The sequence below is a fragment of the Schistocerca cancellata genome, chromosome 7 (genome assembly GCF_023864275.1).
Source record: "Schistocerca cancellata isolate TAMUIC-IGC-003103 chromosome 7, iqSchCanc2.1, whole genome shotgun sequence".
Lineage (NCBI taxonomy): Eukaryota > Metazoa > Arthropoda > Insecta > Orthoptera > Acrididae > Schistocerca > Schistocerca cancellata.
Genome location: NC_064632.1, coordinates 227,063,650 through 227,086,262, shown reverse-complemented (window position 1 = coordinate 227,086,262; position 22,613 = coordinate 227,063,650). Strand labels below are relative to the sequence as shown.

Below are 22,613 nucleotides of genomic sequence, written 5' to 3'. Positions count from 1 at the left end.
GTAAGTAGGCTGTTTAGGTTCTTATACTGGTAACGCCGCCGCCACGTAGCGCTCTGTATGAAAATCACTGGCTGTGCTGTGTGCAGTCTGTGGCTAGTTTGCATTGTTGTCTGCCATTGTAGTGTTGGGCAGCGGCAGCTGGATGTTAACAGCGCGTAGCGTTGCGCAGTTGGAGGTGAGCCGCCAGCAGTGGTGGATGTGGGGAGAGAGATGGCGGAGTTTTGAAATTTGTCATGAACTGCTATATATATTATGACTATTAAGGTAAATACATTGTTTGTTCTCTATTAAAATCTTTCATTTGCTAACTATGCCTATCAGTAGTTAGTGCTTTCTGTAGTTTGAATCTTTTATTTAGCTGGCAATAGTGGCGCTCGCTGTATTGCAGTAGTTCGAGTAATGAAGATTTTTGTGAGGTAAGTGATTTGTGAATGGTATAGTTTAACGTTAGTCAGAGCCATTCTTTTGTAGGGATTTTTGATAGTCAGATTGCGTTGCGCTAAAAATATTGTGTGTCAGTTTAAGCACAGTCATGTAAAATTTGTTCAAATTGTAAGGGGACGTTTCATATGTCGACCCTTAGCCTAGGATACCTCACTGGAATCTTCTGATTTTTTCTTGTAGTTTGTGTATTTAGTGTAGCTTTTGTTTATTGCTAGCGCGTAATTATAGGGAGAATTTCCTTGGTAGTTGTGGTTTTTCATTGTTGCACAATAAAACAGTTGTGGCATGCATGTACATTTGCACCAAGTATTTAGCAGCTGCAATTAACTAGATATTATTTTCAGTGCTATGTTAATGTGTTCTCTTATTTTTGCTCTTCAAATTGTGCTTTTCTGTGTTGTCGTGTGAAATATTGTCACAATAATGGCGCGTGAAAAACGTAACACTAGGCTCCAAAGTAAACTGAGAAATAATAGTGACGACGAGCGTAGCTTATCAGCACCACTGTGTCGTGAATTAACAGACATTCCAAGTAGTAATTTGGTAATTGTGCATAGGGAAATGGAGCGGGCGGCAAATAATGGTGTAGACAGTGAAACAGGTTGTGAACAGGGAAGCATTATCGATCGCTCGGTAGGCAACAGCTCGCCTCAGGAATCCGAAATGACAGGATACAATTTTACAAATACTGTAGATTTAGGTTGTGCGTCCTCATCGTTTTCTCAAATAAGTCAAGACACATTTTCAGCTTGTCAAAATGTGAATGTTGCCGGTGCAAATGCACTGCCGAAAAGCGTAGAGGAACAGATTCCAGACACTAATGCATTGTTATTACAACTAATGCAACAAATGGAACAAAATCAGAGACAAACACAGCAAAAGCTTCAAAAGGTAGACACAATGGAACAAAATCAGAGACAAACACAGCAAAAGCTTCAAAAGTTAGACACAATGGAACAAAATCAGAGACAAACACAGCAAAAGCTTCAAAAGTTAGACACAATGGAACAAAATCTTCAGAAGTTAGACACCACACTTGAACAAACACGTGAAGATTTAACTACTGAGTTACATAACATTGAATCGAAATGTCAAAAAGTCTGTAATGACATAAAAACACAAATTTGTGAGCATTTTCAACCTATTTTTTCGCAGCATGAAAATGCATTACAGAATCACAAAGCAGCCATAAAAGAACTGCAAACCATTGTTCATGAAAATCATGAGACCTTGTGGGCTAAAACTGACTCAGTTGCATCTACCGATTCGGTTATGCAACTTGCAAAAACTCAGGAAAACTTAAAGGACACAGTAGATTCGATTTCAACACAAATGGACACTCTGAAACTTGGTTCAGAAAAACACACTGAGGAAATGTGTTCATTATCGGAGAAAGTAGCCGAACTTTCGGATCAGGTCACTAACTTATCTACAAAGGTTGATGATACTCTGAATGACACAAAACCGGTAGTCTTTAATGATACAGAAGAGTGCGAACAAATTAGGAATCTGAAACAAAATCTGAATCAAATTAATACGCAACACCAAAGAGAAATCCGGGAAGTACAAGATCAGCTGATACAGGTAATACAAGAATTATGTATTTCAGAGGACACTCGCGCTCCAATACGGGAAGAGGGACATAGAAATACGGAACAGCCACAAAATAATAACACAGGGCATTTCGGAAGTTATGAAAGAAATTGGCAATGTGCACCGAATTTTGAGATGGAACCGCCGACACGACGTAACAATTACCGACATGCGACTCGCCGACATGATGATTTTGACTATAAGCTGTTCATTACTACACGTAAATTCAAAACGTTTAAGAATTCTGCCAACAACATTCATCCACAAGCGTGGCTCCATCAATTCTCTCATTGTTTTCCTCCCAACTGGTCATTAGAACACAGGTTAGAATTTATGTGTGGCTACTTGTAGAATGAACCAGCCGTAAGAATGCGATCGGTCATTCACGATTGTCACAGTGAAGGAGAATTTTACCATGCATTCCTCTCAGCATATTGGTCTCAAGCTACACAAGACCGAGTAAAACATGGCATCATAATGATGAAACGTTTCGAACAATCTGAATTTTCCAGTCTTATGAAATATTTTGAAGACATGTTGCATAAGAATCAGTATCTTTCAAACCCATACAGCCCCTCAGAACTCATCCGCATTTGCTTAATCAAACTGCCTGAACATTTACGACATATTATTTTAGCAGGACGTTGCAAAGCCGACATTGAAGCTTTTCAGGGACTGTTACAAGAACTGGAAATTGGCACTGACAATCGCGGAACGCGAAAACAGGAGCACAACAATTACAGGTCACATCTGTCACAATTCCGCGATGACAGAAATAATACACGACAAGGTTCTTCTTATAACCTAAATCGTGACCAAAACAGACACCACCCGTATGACAACCCTTGGCAGAGTAGTAATAATTACAGGGAAAGATCACCTCTCCGCGGTAATGACTATCACAGAGACAATCAGAGAAACAGACAATATGGCAACCAGAACTATTATTATCATGGGAGACAGAATAACTTCAGACGCAACGGTCCACCGTGCAGTGATAATTCATGGAGAAATTCTCCACCACTTAACCGACAAGAAAGAAGCTACAGGAACTACCGACATGACGACAGACGATATAATCATAACGACAGACCTGAATTTCATCAGAACTGGCGGGACTCAAACAGAGCAGGGCACTTTCGACAACGTGAATTTGTAGAAGCTATGTCTCCTTATGCCAGTAACGATGCACGCCTACAAAGAAACAGACAATGACTCACACCGCAGCAGCCACTTGCGCCCGCTGGCTCAGGGAAAAATAACATTGACGCTAACCTTGAGAAACATTCCAGTATTCTTTACGGACATACCGCATGATAATTGCATTCAAGTTGAAACTCTCCGTACTGAGAAGAGCAAAGGGTTACACCACATCTCACATGTAAAACCGTTTATTGCGAGATAAACTGTTTTTTTAATTTAGTCTTTGCTATAAAATTTTTCACTTCACGTTACTAGTACTCTTTGTCAAACTTAGAAACTGTTAACATGCCACAATGTTTTGAAGTTCAATATCCACTCAAGAACCAAGAGAACTTATTTAAACAGACATTACAAATGCATTGTTATTGTGAACAGACGACACAGTGTTATTGTGTGTGTACATTCTTGTTTGTTAGTTGCACAATTACGTAACGACTATAAGGCTCATATACTTAGAACATTTACCAGTACTGCTAATGAGATTTTAATGCAACATTTTGGTGTACTTGAAAATACATTCTGAATTAAAGTACTTTCTGAGAGATACCAGATGACACAGTGGTTAGTTTTTGTGACAGCTACAAGATTATATCACGACGTTACTAATGAGTGACAATTTACAATGTTGCTTTTGCGGTGTATCTGTTTTATATCTGCACAGTTTTTCTGAATTCTTCTGGAAAGTAAAACATGTTTTAGTAGTAACTTTTGTGGTATAGCTACCATGAGACAGCCTTTTCCGTACCACAACAATACGTTACAGCACAGTACTTTCTTCATCATGGCAATAAGCGTAATAAGTAAGATATCTATACGCAAAGCATTTCACTTTTGTTTATCATGAGGTAAGTACATTGACTTCTGCAGAACTTAGCTTTCGGAGGACAATAACTACGACACTTCCACAGAGATTATCTTACAGCAAGACGCACATTTAGCGCTACCGGACACGTATTTGAGTGATTAATTTTGTACTTAAAACATTTATTTTTAAAGATTTTTGAATTACAAAGAAAGTTTTCCGTGATACATTTCATTCCATTGCTGTAATCTGTAACAGCTGAGGGTATAATTACAATAATCCTCAGGGGGGTACACGCTTACTTTGTGTACCATGTGTTTGGCAAGCACAAGGAGCCCTAGCTAATATGGTATTTGCTTATACAACTTTACACATCGGTACCATATTTCTCCAACACAGAATTACACAGCCACCTGATTATTTAACAGAGAAACAAACATTTTTTTTACTACATCAGTGACACATGTTTACGCAATTACACAGTTGGGTAACTTCACACTTACGAAATTGTATTTTGTCTGTACTTTGTGAACTGTTCATATTTTTTCGGACCCATTGTGATATTATGAGAGCTTTGAATGACATATTTGGTATGGGATCACGATTTTTAAAGTACGTTTGAGGCAGGTGACACTTTTGACATGAGCAGAGAATTTTTTTTTAATTATTGGAGGAAGCTACGACGATTTTGAGAATTGACTGAGATGTTATGATATTATTACGACGACGATGTGTATTATTCTGTTGAGGTATGTTTATGTCAATAAGATGATGCTACCAAATATGAGGAATGTGATTACGTGTTTATATGTATATGAATAATGAATAGAAGTTAGGGACTCTGGCTTGTGAAAAAGGATGTTGGAATCCAAGAATCGTACTTTAAGAGTTATGAAATGTGTGTAAATGCGTGAATGTATCACAATGCCGGCGAAAATTTTTTGGACACTGTTATATTCATAAGATTTTGTTTCTACACATTTGCAACACAAATTCTCGACCCGTGATATTTTGTATATGAGACTGTCACTGTAGCGGAATCTGCTGTCGTAAATATTTCCGTAAGAAAGTTAAGTGACCACCTGCATGTAATGCGTCATGGGCACCCAGCTGAGAGGTAGTCGTCTGACAAAAGAAAGCCATTAGGTGGCGAAAAAAAGAGTCCATTAACCTCGCTGTTGACATTCCTTTGTAGAAAGCATCGCTAATACGACACGTTCGTTACTTGAAAACATATGATTACTCGTACTTTGTGCTACTTACTGAAATGCTTATGAATTGATGGGAAATATTTGTACGTCTGCACACCTGATTATGACAAGTGTTTTTCTATGAGAATTGAGAGAATTTCTACTAACTTATGAAATGTCACATGACTATTGAATGATATTTTTATGCTTTGCTTTTCATAGTTGCTTCTTTCATTTGATATCTAGTTTCTGCTGTGTTGCAGCATTGCTTTTATAAAATAAAATAAAATGCATTTGCTAATGTGAACACTTTCTGTCAACAGATCTATTAAATAATAATTTTTTGATCCACATTCTTCAAAAAAGGAGCACTTGGAAAGGAAAGAACAATAAGAAGGGACTAATAACAGTAACTGCATATATAATTTTCTTTTCAAGTACTTGGTAATTTTTTTTAGAATTAATTTTGTGGTGCACCACTTTAATTGCATAGACATTAAGATGTAAATATACATTTCCCTTATCTGCATTGTTGTTTTTACTGTAATATTTTTTTCTGCTTGAGCTTTGTCATGTATAGATATAAGTTTTATATTTTTTATATTTGCTGCTGCTGTTTGCCAGGCATAGTGCTACTGAATTTTAATTTGTGTTACTCTTCTAAGCTAGTTTTACTACTGATTTATTTTTCTTGTTTGCTGCACAGTGCCTTATCTTAGTTGTAATATTGCAATTGCTTTGCCAATTTGAATTTTTTGTCCTTGTGGTTTGTGTTAATTTGTTATGTGCTGCTGCATTGCCTCGTCCCTTAGTTTAGCATCTGAGCTCAGTAGATTTAAGTTAGCTTAAGAGGGGTAGACTATATAAGAAACTGACTATGGAGAATAGGTAAAGAATGCATTGCAAAGCTACAAGAAAATTGTTTGGCCAAAAAAGTACTTTGAAAGAGGATATGAACAAAAAAAGTAGGGTTTAGGGACAACAGGTTTAGGTAGGATTTTCTTGGAAATAAATGTTGAGGTAAGATAATGGTAAATAAATAATGAGGTAAGAAATGTGTGAACAGAATACAGAAAACATGCTTGGATAGAATTTTTTGGCTGGAGCAAATGTCGAAATAAGAGGAACGATCTATGGCATGAAGTTTTGGGTTGGACTGCAGTACCAAATGTTACACTGATAACGAACCCTGTCCTTTCCTTTTGTGACATCCCACTATGTGTTTGTGTACCCTTGTGTATTTGTTTTCTTCCTGTTTCTGTGTAGTTTCATAGAATTTTTTCTTCTAACACTAAGCTACATTCACTATGATGAGGAATACTGTTATCCTCAAATATAATTGGCATTAATAATATGTTATTTACCTTGTAAATATGCTTAGACATTATTTATTCTGTTTTGTTTTAATGCTCATGTGTAAAGGAGATGTTTCGATAATTATTCTGATCTTTTATGTATGTATTTATGTCATAAACCTTGTAACACTGATGTATATGTTATTTCTATTCTTTTGTAAAGCCTGTATTACTACAAATGTTATCTGTATTGTTATGTTTTTAATGATGTATTTTGTACCTTTGTTATTGTATTATTATGTTATAAAATTGTAATTGACACCAGTTCATTAAATTAAGTAACTTGTATGTTACATTTCACTGCACACGTTTCTGTTGGTCATACTATATGGACAATATGTGAGAATTTGGGACTGTTAGTGTTTGCACGTGTGTTAATAATTCAGCAAGGGACTGGATAACAGCATTGCTGGTTCTAAGGACAATTCCAAAAACTTTGTGAGTGCACAAGTAGTGGTTTATGGACTTGCTATATTATCCGCAAGACTCTTCAATGGTGATTGTGCACCTGCACAGTCGCAACAGATGGCTGCTGGTCATCTCTACAAGGACTACAGTGGGTCTGCAACTTTGGTGACCCACCAATACCATTATTTCTACAAGGACTGCAGTGGGTCTGCACCTCTGGTGGTCCACCAATACCATACTCTCTACCAGGACTACAGTGGGTCTGCTCTGTGATGACCTACCTACCAATATTCTTCAAAAGTTCGAATGACTCTGCTGTGGGTTTGCTCTGTTGTGGCCCATTACCTGTCAGCACGTCAAGAGTCAGCACTGTCTTTCAGTTGGAAGGACAATACTACTTCTTCAAGACTGCATGGAAATCCACTACTTCCATGTGTATTTTCTTTTACTGCTCAGACTTTGAGAAAAACACTGCAATTTTACTGTGATGAACAATCTAGACTGTCTTTATGGACTGTGAGAAAATTTTAGCTTTTGACCAACATTGTATAAATAAGTGTGTGCATTTGATATCTTTGTTATGGTAATTATGAAAAAATTTTTCAAATCATTATTGGCCACTGCCCAAAACAATTTGTAAAATTTTTTGTGGGGAGCATGGGGGCTATGTAAGTAGGCTGTTTATGTTGTCTTTATGTAAGTAGGCTGTTTAGGTCCTTATATTGGTAACGCCGCCGCCACGTAGCGCTCTGTATGAAAATCACTGGCTGTGCTGTGTGCAGTCTGTGGCTAGTTTGCATTGTTGTCTGCCATTGTAGTGTTGGGCAGCGGCAGCTGGATGTTAACAGCGCGTAGCGTTGCGCAGTTGGAGGTGAGCCGCCAGCAGTGGTGGATGTGGGGAGAGAGATGGCGGAGTTTTGAAATTTGTCATGAACTGCTATATATATTATGACTATTAAGGTAAATACATTGTTTGTTCTCTATTAAAATCTTTCATTTGCTAACTATGCCTATCAGTAGTTAGTGCCTTCTGTAGTTTGAATCTTTTATTTAGCTGGCAATAGTGGCGCTCGCTGTATTGCAGTAGTTCGAGTAATTAAGATTTTTGTGAGGTAAGTGATTTGTGAAAGGTATAGTTTAATGTTAGTCAGAGCCATTCTTTTGTAGGGATTTTTGATAGTCAGATTGCGTTGCGCTAAAAATATTGTGTGTCAGTTTAAGCACAGTCATGTAAAATTGTTCTAAGGGGAAGTTTCAGTAGTTAATTAACACATTGGAATCGAAATGTTCACTTTATTGGGTCAGTCCTTCCACTCCCTTTAGATTTAAAGGTTAAACAAAGGAAGTGTTAAGTATAATCGTTCCAATTGGGGTGACCTAGTGTTCTGTTATATTATTATTCATGATGTTAGCATAAGGTCTGCGGCATACTGTAAACCTCATGCCTCAAATGTTGCTGCCATGTATGCATCTACACTGAGGTGCTGGAAGTCAAGGGTTAGCGATTTGTACGTATAAGGATGGCAGTAGTATCACGTACAAAGGTTATAAAAGGGCTGTCAACTTGTGGGGCAGTCGTTTGTACTCAGGTCATTCATATGAAAAGGTTTCCGTCGTGATTATGGCCGCAGAACGGGAATTAACAGACTCTGCACGTGGGATGGTCGTTGGAGCCAGACACATGGGATATTCCATTTCGGAAATCGTTAGGGATTTCATTATTCCGAGATCTACAATGTCAAGAGTATGCTGAAAAGACTGTGTTTCAGGCCTTATCTCTCACCACGGACAATACAGTGGCTACGTCCTTCACTTAACGACCGAGAGCAGCGGCGATTGCTTAGAGCTGTCAGTGCTAACGGACTAACAACACTGAGTGAAATAACCGCAGGAATCAATGTGGGACCTAAGACGAACGTATCCGTTAGGACAGTGCGGCGAAATTTGGCGTTATGGCAACGAACGATCGACAAGAGTGTCTTTGCTAACAGGACGACACCGCCTGTAGCGGCTCTCCTGGGCTCTTGACCATATCGGTTGGACCATAGACGACTGGAAAACTGTGACCTGGTCAGATGAGTGCCGATTTCAGTTGGTAAGAGCTGATGATAGGGTTCGAGGTTGGAGCAGAACCCACGAAGCAAAAAGGCAATGTGCAAGCTGGTACTGGCTCCACAATGGTGGAGGCTGTGTTTACATGGACTAGACTCAGTTCTCTGGTCCAACTGAACCGATCATTGGCTGGAAATGGTTATAATCAGCTACTTGGGAACCATTTGCTGCCATTCAACGACTGAACTTTTATGGATGACAATTCGGCTTGTCACGAGGCCACAATTGTTCGCAACTGGTTTGAAGAACATTCTGGACAATTTGAGGGAATGATTTGGTCACCAAGATCACCCAACATGAATCCCATCGAACATTCATGAGACGTAATCGATAGGTTAGCTCGTGCACAAAATCCAGCACCCGCAATACTTCCGCGATTACGGAGCGCTATAAGCGACGCTTGGCTGAATATTTCTGCAGGAGAGGTGGGTGGCCTCCAACGACTTGTTGAGTCCATGCCAAGTCGAGTTGCTGCACTACGTTGGGCTAAAGGAGATCCGACAGGATATTAGGAGGTATCGCACGACTTTTGTTACCTCAGTGTATTTCTGCCAAGGAACTCGCTTTCGTTGTGTTAGTCAGTCAGGGGTGTGTTGATATTAGCTGGTTTTTGAAGGACGACTGATATAGAACAATAACAACATTAAGGCATCTCATCACAGACAGTGATTAAAGTGAGAAGTATGTGTGAAATACGTGAACACTGTGTAGATAAGATGAGGTACCATTCATTTGCCCATGTTCAATGTCTCTAATGTCCGAATTTATGGATAATAATAATAATAATAATAATAATAATAACAATTACAATAATAACATTACAACACTGTCATTAAACCAGAAGCACTATATGCAGCTGAGACATTATCTATCACTAACCATGGCCCAATTGAAAGGCTAGAGATCAAAGAAAGAAAAATATTGAGAAAAATTTTAGGCCCCAAATTTCATAACGACAAACTAATTCATACCAAAAATGAAACACTCTACAAAACCACAGAAAAACTTTCGGATACAATGAGGAAAAGAAGAATTGAGTTTTATGGGCACATTCTCAGAATGAACCCAAATAGACTTACAAAAAGAATGTTTGACTACTTCAGGAATAAAAAATCCAAACCAAATTGGTTTATCCAAACAGAGAAAGACTTAAGAGAACTACACATCACAGAAAAAATGCTCACAGACAGGACCGCAAAAATGATAAGCAAAGACAGAAAAGAGGGATTCCAGCTCCAAAATAGAAAGAAAAGAACGATTGTCATCTCTGATGAGGAAAGAAAAGCAAGATCAGAAAGAATGAAACAGTACTGGGCGAAAAGAAAGGCACAGAACACACAGAAGTGATTGATTCAACGTACCCCAAAGTTGGGAGAAACGAAGAAGAAGAAGAAGAAGAAGAATAACAATAACATTTAATTCACAAAGTGACTTCCTGTGATGCATTCTACGAGGTGGGACCTCATCTAAATCTACGTAATTACTCTGCTATTCAGGATAAAGCGCCTATCAGAGGATTCAATGAACCACCTTCAAGCTGTCTCTCTACCGTTCCACTCTTGAACGGCGCGCGGGAAGAACGAGCGCTTAAATTTTTCTGTGCGATCGCTGACTTCTCTTATTTTATCGTGATGATCATTTCTCCCTATGTAGGTGGGTGCCAACAGAATGTTTTCGCAATCGGAGGAGAAAACTGGTGATTGAAATTTCATGTGAAGATCCCGTTTCAACGGAAAACGCCTTTGTTTTAATGATTGCCACTCCAATTCACGTATCTTGTATGTGGTACTATCTCCCTTACTTCGCGATAATACAAAACGAGCTGCCCTTATTTGTACTTTTTCGATGCCATGCGTCAGTCCTATCTGATGTGGATCCTACACCGCATAGCAAGACTCCTGAATAGTGCGGACAAGCGTAGTGTAAGCAGTCTCTTTAGTAGACCTGTTGCACTAAGTGTTCTGCCAATGAATAGCAGTTTTTCGCTGGCTCTACCCAAAACATTATCTATGAGATCGTTCCAATTTAGGGTATTTGTAATTGTAATCCCGAAGTATTTAGTTGAATATACAGATTTCAGATTTGTGTGACTTATCTCGTAATCGAAATTTAGCGGATTTCTTTTAGTACTCATGTGAGTAAATTCACACTTTTCTTTATTCAGGGTCAGTTGCCACTTTTCGCACCATACAGATATCTTATCTAAATCATTTTGCAATTCGTTTTGGTCATTTGATGACTTTAAAAAACGGTAAATGACAGCATCATCTGCAAACAATCTAAGAGGGCTACTCAGATTGTCTCGTCATTAATATAGATCAGGAACAATAGAGGGCCTATAGCACTTCCTTGGGGAACGCCGAATCTTATATATCTGTTTTACTCGATGACTTACTATGAACTTGGCGTTTCTGGCAGCAAATCACGAATTCAGTGGCACAACTGAGGCGATATTCCATACGCATGCAGTTTGGTTAGAAGACGCTTGTGAGGAACGGTTTCGAAAGTCTTCGGGAAATCTAAAAATATGGAATCAATTTGACATCCCCTGTCGACAGCACTCACTACTTCATGAGTAGAAAGAGCTAGTTGTGTTTCGCAAGATCGATATTTTCTGAATCCGTGCTGACTACGTGTCAATAAATCGTTTTCTTCGAGGTCCTTCATAATTTTCGAATACAGTATATGTTCCAAAACCCTACTGCAAATCGATGTTAGTGATATGGGCATGCAATTCAACGGATTACTCCTACTTTCTTTTTGGATATTGGTGTGACTTGAGCAATTTTCCAGTCTTTAGGTACGGATCTTTCTGTGAGCGAGAGGTTGTATATAATTGCTAAATATGGTGCTATTGCATCAGCATACTCTGAGAGGAACCAGACTGGTATACAATCTGGACAGAAGGCCTTGATTTTATTAAGTGATTTAAGCCGCTTTACGACACCGAGGATATCTATTTCTGTGTTTCTCATCTTGGCAGTTGTTCTTGATTGGAATTCAGGAATGTTTACTTCGTCTTCTTTGGTGAAGGAGTTTCGGAAAATCGTGTTTAATAACTCCTATTTAGTGGCGCTGTCATCAGTGACTTCACCGTTGTTATCGCGCAGACCAGAATCTCTTTGGGTTTTCTGCCAGATGTCGAGATAGAGTTTCGTTATGGAAATTATTGAAAGCATCTCTCATTGAAATACGCACTATATTTCGAACTTCCGCAAAACTTTGCCAGTCTTGGGGATTTTGTGTTATTTTAAATTAGGCATGCCTGGGACTCTTATGTTTAACCCGAGAATTATGGCACAAATGATTTGAAACTTTTAATTTAAGCTATATAGCATCTATTTTTGCACAAAATCACATCCTTTTTCTGCGGTTTTTAAATACTACACATAAACAAATTGTTAGAGAACTGAATTTCACATTCTGAAACATTATAGCATCTCTGTAGTAAGCATACGTTCACATAAAACTAAATTCCAGGGCTTACATTTGGACATGAAAGTTGCACTCGTTAGGTATAAACAGAAAATCTGAAAAATTGGCATTGAACGCTGGGATATACATTGTGCTTTATCACCACTGAGAACACATTCTTTTAACATACACATTAAGTACTTTATTGGAGAAACAGCCACATCCCCATCACAATTGTCCCGAAGTTCTTCCTTCGAATCAACGTCCAGTTCGATAGCACAACTGTGATAACTAGCTATTGTAAAATCGTCTTTTTCATATATTTCTTGATGTATATCACTGACATCTTCATCCATCCACCGATTAACAATTTATCAAGCTTAGGATCGTTGAAACTGACATGTTTCTGCGAACACATCTTTTATTGTACTGAAGAAAACAGGTACGTAACTCACGAGACCCAGTCTAAGAGACCATAACACGTGTCAGTAACGCGTGTCAACAATAAAGAAAGAAGGGCTCAATTCAGTTAACAATAAAACATTGTAGGGTTGGCGATGCAAGAGAGGTAGGGGGAGTATAGAAGTAATCGGCTATAACTGGCCTTGGAGAGCGATATCGAAAATTTTTGCGTAGTCTGAGAGACCACACCCTTGAATTAAGGGATACTACTACTACTACTACTACTACTAATAATAATAATAATAATTTCATGTGGCTCAGTGGCGTGGCCTGATGGAAAGGAGACCAATAGTTTTATTTACACCATCACTACAGCAGCAGATGCAGTGATAACAGCTACAGAACCAAACGTGTATCATGCTCCAGAAAAGAGGTATTATTCATATCACTTCATAAAGCGTACCTGGTTGTGGGAATAGGTGGCAGTTAACTTTCATGAGGAGGGCAGATTGGACAGCTAGGGAAATTTGTTTGGAAAGGTGGAACGCTTGACAGCATTACTGTGACGAATTGGACAATAACTTTAGCTATGGGGGAGGTACACAGAGAATTGTCGGGGTGGATTTGGCTCTCACAGTCTTAGGGGACCTGTGTGTTCGAAGTTTTGTTGGGCGATGTTTGGCTTTCTATTTGTAGGAATATGTGAGATGGGCATTATTGTGGGTGGGAGAGTTCCAGGTTGGGGAAATCTCTACGAAGACTTGCAGATAGGAATTTTGTACCATAGTTCGGAGTCCACCGTGCATAACTGGATGAGAGAGTGCACAGATAGGAGGACGTACCAACAGAACGGCGCACTGTTTTATTCAAACCATGTTTACAGTAACGGATAGCTTGACGTTTAAACCTGTGGCAGAATTGTCCACTGCAGTGGACAGCATATAATGTCGGTTCTTTGGCGTTTTTAATCAGTTCTGACGCTGTCTATATATATATAGATTTTGACGTTAATGCCTATATTAGAATATTTTTATAGTATGTATGGCTGGTATGCATGGCTGTTAATCATGTTAGCATTTTTATTTTTTATGCATCACTAGGTCTAGTCCAGATTACTTTCAGCTAATCAAACTTAGTTAGCTACTCCACTATTTTTCTGTTTGTAACAGATCTTAAGATGGCAATGATTGAAACCGGTAGTTCTGGAATGTACAACTTAAGTGATCAAGACAGACCTTCTCTCGTCGAGAGCAATGTGATCGTCGCCAGGTTGACTATGTTGACAAATAAATATGTAGATATGAAGAATAAAGATGTAGAATGTTAATCAAGTTAGTTTTGTTTAAAAATTTTTAAGAGTTTTTACATAAAAATTCGGAGGCATTAATTTTCAGCACGCACTGGTAATAAATAATGGAGGACTTTGGGTGTATGTGCTTCTCTCAGCTGAAGAGGTTGGCACAGGAAAGGAAACAGTGTCGAGTCGAATCGAAACAGTCAGAAGGGTAACGACACGAAAAATATTATATTAGTTGTATTAATAAGGGACAGAATCAGAGATTTTAGCTGACGGCTTACCTGGTTGTGGACGTTAAAGGCGTTTGGGTGGTTTCTGTGCAGGCGCAGCTTGAGGAACCTGGCCTTGCAGGAGGGGACGGTGACCGACTTGAGCTCCCGGGACTTGAAGGCGGTGCTCTCGTTGCTGGAGAGCGTGATGTAGCCCAGGTACTCGAAGTGCGAGCCGCACAGGCTCTGCGGGTCCGACTCGTCCACGTCGCTGCCTGCCCACAGCTCCAGCCGCTCCGCTGCAATCACACCACGGTCCGCCTCAACTTCACTTTATCTATTTGTGGAAGGAAAACAGTTATCTGCTTGCAGCTATCAAGCATGTGCATTCGGCATACCGGTTTCATACGAGGTGCATTCAAGTTCTCAGGCAGGGCTTAACACCTGCCCGGTTTTGAGCGCGAGTACTCGCGTCTGCTCAGGCACGTGCTCGCGAGCAGGTGCAAGGTCGCGGAGTAGGGAGGGAGGGGAAATGCGCGCGCACGTTTGAATGTGATCTCGCGTTCGTAGCAGATTTAACTAGCCATCTGAATGCTTTGAACATTTTACTACAAGGTAAAGATCTGCTAATTACTCATTTCATAGATCGAATACGAGCTTTTAAAATGAAATTCACACTTTGGGTGAGTCAGCTGTAAACAGGAAACCTAGCTCATTTTCCTAAATTATCATCCATGCAAGATGTTCACAAAGACTGTGAACGTTATTCACATAGTTTAGTTGATCAGCACTTTCAAGATCTGACAGCACTAGACAGTGATTTTTATCTGTTCTCTCCATATTCAGCGAATATTTAAGAGATTCGTCCTGAGCTGCAGCAAGAAATTATTGACCTGCAGTGTGACAGAGAATACAGAGACAAATTTCAGAACAAGAAAAACATTTTGGAATTCTACAGACGCTTCCCTCAGGATAGATTTCCTCGTTTGCACAAACTGGCGGCTTCGATAATATCAATGTTCAGTTCCACGTATGTTTGTGAACAACTGTTCTCTGCAATGAAATGTAACAAGACACGCCTGAGAAACGCATTGTCTGATCGAAATTTAAACTGCACGCTGCGCCTAAAATGCACAAGAACAATTACTCCGAACATAGACGCAATTGTAAAGGGCAAAAAGTACAAGATAACCGAGAATCCCACACTTCAGTGACACCTTTTATTGTGTAACAGTTCACAAATTAATGCGAATGTAGAGGCATACACTAAGCTAATAAAATTATGTGGCATGTGTACATTCTCCTTTATTTGTTTCATTCGTCGCAGTAATAATTTGTGAGTGATATCCCTGCAGGTCGCCGCGGATTTACATTGACTGGCGGCAGCTTTTGTGTGCCCCGCGTGACTTTCCCCACTCTCCGCTCTGGTCCAGTAGTGGGGGTAGCGTGCTCGCGCTGCTCCGTGCTCGCGCCTTGCTGCTCACAGCTTGCTCTGCGAGCACGTATGTTGTGAAGCCCTGTTCTAAGGCCTCCGATTTTTAATTTCTAATTAACTACTCACCCGAAATCGATGAAACTGGTGTTACTCTCGACGTAATCGCCCTGCAGACGTACACATTTTTCACAATGCTGACGCCATGATTCCATGGCAGTGGCGAAGGCTTCTTTAGGAGTCTGTTTTGACCACTGGAAAATCGCTGAGACAATAGCAGCACAGATGATGAATGTGCGGCCACGGAAAGTGTCTTTCATTGTTGGAAAAAGCCAAAAGTCACTAGGAGCCAGGTCAGGTGAGTAGAGAGCATGAGGAATCACTTCAAAGTTGTTATCACGAAGAAACTGTTGTGTTACGTTAGCTCGATGTACGGGTGCGTTGTCTCGGTGAAACAGCACACGTGCAGCCCTTCCCGGACGTTTTTGTTGCAGTGCAGGAAGGAATTTGTTCTTCAAAACATTTTCGTAGGATGCACCTGTTACCGTAGTGCCCTTTGGAACGCAATGGGTAAGGATTACGCCCTCGCTGTCCCAGAACATGGACACCATCATTTTTTTAGCACTGGCGGTTACCCGAAATTATTTTGGTGGCGGTGAATCTGTGTGCTTCCATTGAGCTGACTGGCGCTTTGTTTCTGGACTGAAAAATGGCATCCAGGTCTCGTCCATTGTCACAACCGACGAAAAGAAAGTTCCATTCATGCTGTCGTTGCATGTCAACATTGCTTGGCAACATGCCACACAGGCAGCCATGTGGTCGTCCGTCAGCATTCGTGGCACCCACCAGGATGACACTTTTCGCATTTTCAGGTCGTCATGAAGGATTGTGTGCACAGAACCCACAGAAATGCCAACTCTGTAGGGGATCTGTCAACAGTCATTCGGCGATCCCCCAAAACAATTCTCTCCACTTTCTCGATCATGTCGTCAGACCGGCTTGTGTGAGCCCGAGATTGTTTCGGTTTGTTGTCACACGATGCCTTCATTAAACTGTCGCACCCACGAACGCACTTTCGACACATCCATAACTCCATCACCACATGTCTCCTTCAACTGCCGAGGAATTTCAATTGGTTTCACAACACGCAAATTCAGAAAACGAATGATTGCACACTGTTGAAGTAAGGGAAATGTCGCCATTTTAAGTATTTAAAACAGTTCTCACTCTCGCCGCTGGTGGTAAAATTCCATCTGCTGTACGGTGCTGCCATCTCTGGGACGTATTGACAATGAACGCGGCCTCATTTTAAAACAATGCGCATGTTTCTACCTCCTTCCAGTCCGGAGAAAAAAAATCGGAGGCCTTAGAACTTGAATGCACCTCGTAGCACTATAGCTTCTAGTGATACGAATATTTTGATTCATACCAGAAAACTGAAATGATGTTAGATGTTTATAGAAAAATTTTTTAAAACAGCAAGTGGGGTGAACGAGAACGATGACAGAGGAGCAGCACGGAGCGTATTACAAACACATGCATCATGGTCACGTGTTGCGGAAAATGTTGCACAATGGTCGCGTCTTTGGGCAGAGAGTGAGAGTGAGGCCTCGGACTCAGCAGAGAAGTAAGGTGACCATCCGTCCCCTTTTTTTCGGGACAGTCCCGATTTTTGTGTGTCTGTCCCGAATTTTTTCAAAGGTAATTCGGGACACCTGTTTGTCCTGAAATTAACAATCACGACCCAATTTGTCCCGAATTAGATATTCATTTTCCCTGTATCGGTATATTTTATTATTAGTTTTAGTTATGATGGGAAATCGTTTGACAAGAGGGTACGACAAATTGTCGAAACCGTTATCAAACTGTTTCTACTGTGCAAACACGTGTTGGCCGCAGCTCGAACAGCTAATGGGCAGTCAGAGACTTTGTTCACAGTGAGGCTTCATTATTTCATGAAGCAGTTAAAAAAGTTGAAGGACAGAAAGTCACTATATTTGAAGTGGCTGATTGTATTAGTAAGTTGAAAACTACATTGCAGTCCAAAATTGAAGACCAGTTCCTTCACTCAAGAGTTAAAACAATTCTTGAAACTCTTGAAACAGAGGTAGGTCTGCTTCCAGCAGAGGTAAAGTGTTTTCATGGTGCTGTATTATTTTTCTATGAAACTGCTCTATCCTACTTACAAAATGAACTGAAAAAAGTTTCCATAACTTGGACTGCTACAATTGGGTTACCTTGAGTCAGATACCTGTATGGGATGACATTGAAAGAACATCTTCTCTAGCTAGCGAAACTGTGCCATATGTCCAGTTTGCAGAAAATGTAATGTATGATGAGTATGTCAGTGTCAAACAGTTTGTAACCACTGAGAAAATCATTGAATGGACTGCTAACAACACTGTTCCAGGTCAAAGATGGGTTGAGATGATATCTCATTTCAGCCAGAATCATGAGCCATTCTCAAATGTACTCAAGCTAGTGGAGTTTCTTTGCTGCCTTCCTGACACTAATGCTGCTACTGAAAGGGTATTTTCCCACATGAAAAATATATGGACAAGTGACAAAACACAGTTGGCTGTAGAAACCAGCCGAGCGAGGTGGTGCAGTGGTTAGACACTGGACTCGCATTCGGGAGGACGACGGTTCAATCCCGCGTCAGGCCATCCTGATTTAGGTTTTCCGTGATTTCCCTAAATCAATCCAGGCAAATGCCAGGATGGTTCCTTTGAAAGGGCACGGCCGACTTCCTTCCCTGTCCTTCCCTAATCCGATGAGACCGATGACCTCGCTGTCTGGTGTCCTTCCCCAAACAACCCAACCCAACCCTGTAGAAATCATGAAAGCAATGTTAGTAAGTAAAATAAATTATGATGAAACGTGTGTCGAGTTTTTTCATATGTTGTTGAAAAATACAGACTTGATAAAGTAAATTCACAGCACTGATAAATACAGTTGCCCTGATCACACTCATTCATCTTAGAAGGTATTAATAAAATGTAAATGTGCTTTTCTTTGTAACAAATTTAATTGATATTTTGTATTTATTACATTTAATTGAAACCTTCTTCTCATATAATAAATAAATAAATAAAGCGTATTTTGCAAAAAATTTAATGTGTCCCGAATTTCAGCCTAGGAAATATGTTAATGTCCCGAATTTGAGTCTAGCAGAGATACTGTGCAAAATCGACGTAAGGAAACTTAGAAGAGACAAATTCTTTCGCTATTCCATTGGAAGAAGCGTATGTACGGCACAAATTGGGTTGCATAGTGATACAGATTTTGTGCTACATCACTGAAGAATTGTCCGCTTACACGATATATGAGAAAGAATGCCATATGGTATGTTGTATATTATTGTTAACGATTTTTCATAGTGCTAATTGCTTAAAGTAAAACTGCGCAGTGTTGGTTTTTTTTTTTTTTTTTTTGCTTGAACGTCGCGCACATCAAGCGAGAGCGGACGACTGTTTCTTGCGCAGCACGGGAAATTCAAGTCGCTAGCTCCAACTTTCTCTTTCCCACGCAAAAGGCAGCCCGAAGCTGCGTAAAATCTCTTGTGGTTATTATTTCTGCAATGCAAATAAACGAAAACTGGAGAACGTACTGAATGTCGATGTTGTAATCAGTTCTGTTCTGGCCACGACCAAGTCAACTATTATGTTGTTACACTGCCTTGAAGGTTTTAATAGATGGCATGGTACTACATTCTTTCGTGAAGAATAAACCAACTTAAAAATCATTGAGTTCTCAATTTAATTTCAAGTACATTTGTTCACGAAGTCATTGTCTACTGACTGTATGTACTGAAACAAGTGTTTATATCGTGAACAAAACAAAAAGCATGAGAATATATATAAGAAGGGCAGACAGTGCTACAGAAATATGATTGACAGTGCTTTGGAGCCGGCGCCGCCGTGTTACATGTCCCAAAGCATTATCAGACAACTTGTAAGCGTATTGTCATATCGCTGGCTTAGTTGCGGAGTATCTTTGCGGGTAGCCGCATCTGTAGATTCGAGCACGGGACACGGAACTCTTAAGTTGTGTAGTTTGTAGCTCTGCATGTGAGAGGCATTGTTAGCATGGAAGCTGAAGTGTTGGTACAAGTGTTATTACAGTAAAGTGATAAAACATGCAAGTGATTCAGAGGAAAGTGCGTCAAGAAGTAATTTAAAAATGAACAGTGCTGCTGATAACGTATTTGTGTATCCTCTCGTTGCGTGTTATACCGTACAGTGTCAATCATCCGCGCCGTGTTCGGTCTCTCACAAGGGAACCTCCCCATCGCACCCCCCTCAGATTTAGTTATAAGTTGGCACAGTGGATTGGCCTTGAAAAACTGAACACAGATCAGTCGAGAAAACAGGAAGAAGTTGTGTGGAAATATGAAAAAAATAAGCAAAATATACAAACTGAGTAGTCCATGCGCAAGATAAGCAACATCAAGGAGATGCTGAGCGCAGGAGCGCCGTGGTCCCGTGGCTAGCGTGAGCAGCTGCGGAGCAAGAGGTCCATGGTTCAAGTCTTCCCTTGAGTGAAAAGTTTACTTTCTTTATTTTCGCAAAGTTATGATCCGTCCGTTCGTTCATTGACGTCTCTGTTCATTGTAATAAGTTTAGTGTCGTGTGTTTTGCGACCGCACCGCAAAACCGTGCGATTAGTAGACGAAAGGACGTGCCTCTCCAATGGGATCCGAAAACATTTCGTCGCAAGATCATAGGTCAACCGATTCCTCCACAGGAAAACACGTCTGATATATTCTATACGACACTGGTGACGGCATGTGCGTCACATGACAGGAATATGTTGTCGACCCACCTAACTTCTACACTTGGCGAATGGGTAAAAAGATTCTTCTACCTTGCCCGATTTAGGTTTTCTTGTGGATGTGATAATCACTCCCAAAAAAGTGATTAAAACATAAGAGTTTGTCACATAAACTGCAACAAATGAATGCAACAGTTTCACAGTCGCACAGTTTTCCCTGTGCTCTGTCAAAACATATGTTTTTAAAGTTTTCAAATTTTTCCGTGTGTAGACCGTCAAATCCTGCATGTGTCCAAGCAAATCTGAACATGTCCTGGAATTTTGGAGAGCGAAATTGATTATGTGTGAGTGCCTGAACTTTGATAATTGGCTGAAAATAAAAGTTTTTGCACTCGAGGGATGACTTGAACCATGGACCTCTCGTTCCGCAGCTGCTCACGCTAACCACGGGACCACGGAGCTCCTCAGTTCAGACTGTCCTTGATGTTGCCTATCTTCCACATGGACCACTCAGTTTGTATATTTTGCTTTTTTTTTTCATAGTTCCATACAATTTCTTCCTATTTTCTCGATTGATCTGTGTTCAGTTTTTCAAGGCCTATCCACTGTGCCGACTTATAACTAAATCTGAGGGGGGTGCGATGGGGAGGTTCCCTTGTCAGAATGAACTAATGTGAATCAGAAAAAATTAGTTAACATAAAAGAATGCAAACAAGTGCCAGTGCCTTGTAACGAGCGTGAGAACGTGCATTCGGTCATCGCGTTTCCGCATCATCAACAATCAGCCGCGCCGCGACGGTTACGCGCACGCTAGTACAACTGAGAACTGTGAACTGTAAATTTAACTTTGTGAACGTGTTAAAATTTATTACTAGTGCCAAGGACGACTGGTACCAAAAGAAATCTGTGTATGCGTGGCGAAAGTAAGAGCTTTCGTTCGATTATTCGGCTTTCGCACCAACAACAGTCACACGCGTCATGTCGGTTACGCGTACGCTCGTCTGAGTGATATTGTGGATTAGTAATCATCCATTAATTGGGATAAACACTTATGAATTAGAATGTAAACAGTGCAACCTGCGATTTTCTTTTATGGTCTGAAAATATAGTTGTTCATACCAGACGTCAAACAGTGTTGTGGTTTAACGTTGAGTGGCTCCCCTTATCCGCTTGCATATTTCGATAAATAATTTCAGGCAAGCCAGCAGCAGTGTGGAGCAGAACAGTACGACCGCCGCGGGATTACCAGGTACGTGGTGTGGACAAGGTGCACAGAAAGCAGAAGAGACAACCAGTTTAATGGTCTCCCATCCCCATTTGTACTCCCAGGCGTGTTACAAACTGTTTACGATTCCTTTTCGTTCTTAATTTCTGTCGTATGCAAGCAACAGTTGCTTTAATAGTAAATGTTACAGTGCTTTCGTGCATAACACAGTATCAGGGAGGAATTTTCAGTCGTTTTTCTGACTTAAATGCATATCTGATACAGTAATGCGATGAATGTATCCCAGTTGATGTAACTTTATTTTTGTTATTCGTTTCAAATAATAAAGAAGAGAAGCATATTCTATGAAAAGCCCGCTTTCTTAATCCAGCGTTTTGTTTAATAAGGTCTGATTTTCGGTCTATGTTCTCTTCCCGCAAAATACTGAGAACATATTTTGCAATGTTTGTTCGGTATCCAGTCTTCCTTCTCACAGCATTCAATCAGACAGCTTTTCTAAATGGGCTGATGTTAAATCTGAAGTCAAAGGACTGGAATAAAACCACTACACTAAAAATAAATAGCGCAACGAAAATTCATGTATGTAGGAAAAAAAAACATCGCTTGAAGGAGTCCACTCACGAATGAAATGTGATTCCTTTACACTTCAGACTACAATCAGAACGGTTAATACAGCCGTATTTAATGCAAACTGGCACTTTTGGTCAAGACACTTCCACCAGAATCTAATGTTTGGGGTAACGGACATGACGGG

General features: G+C 40.1%; 1 protein-coding gene across 1 annotated transcript in view; it reads right to left on the bottom strand.

The window, feature by feature from the left end:
- The window catches only part of LOC126092709 (centrosomal protein of 104 kDa), a 466,825-nt gene that overhangs the window by 270,748 nt on the left and 173,464 nt on the right, over positions 1-22,613 (bottom strand). The window contains exon 3 of the mRNA XM_049908432.1: positions 14,502-14,728. Within this exon, the coding sequence (XP_049764389.1) occupies positions 14,502-14,728 (227 nt within the window). The remainder of the gene's footprint in view (positions 1-14,501; positions 14,729-22,613) is intronic.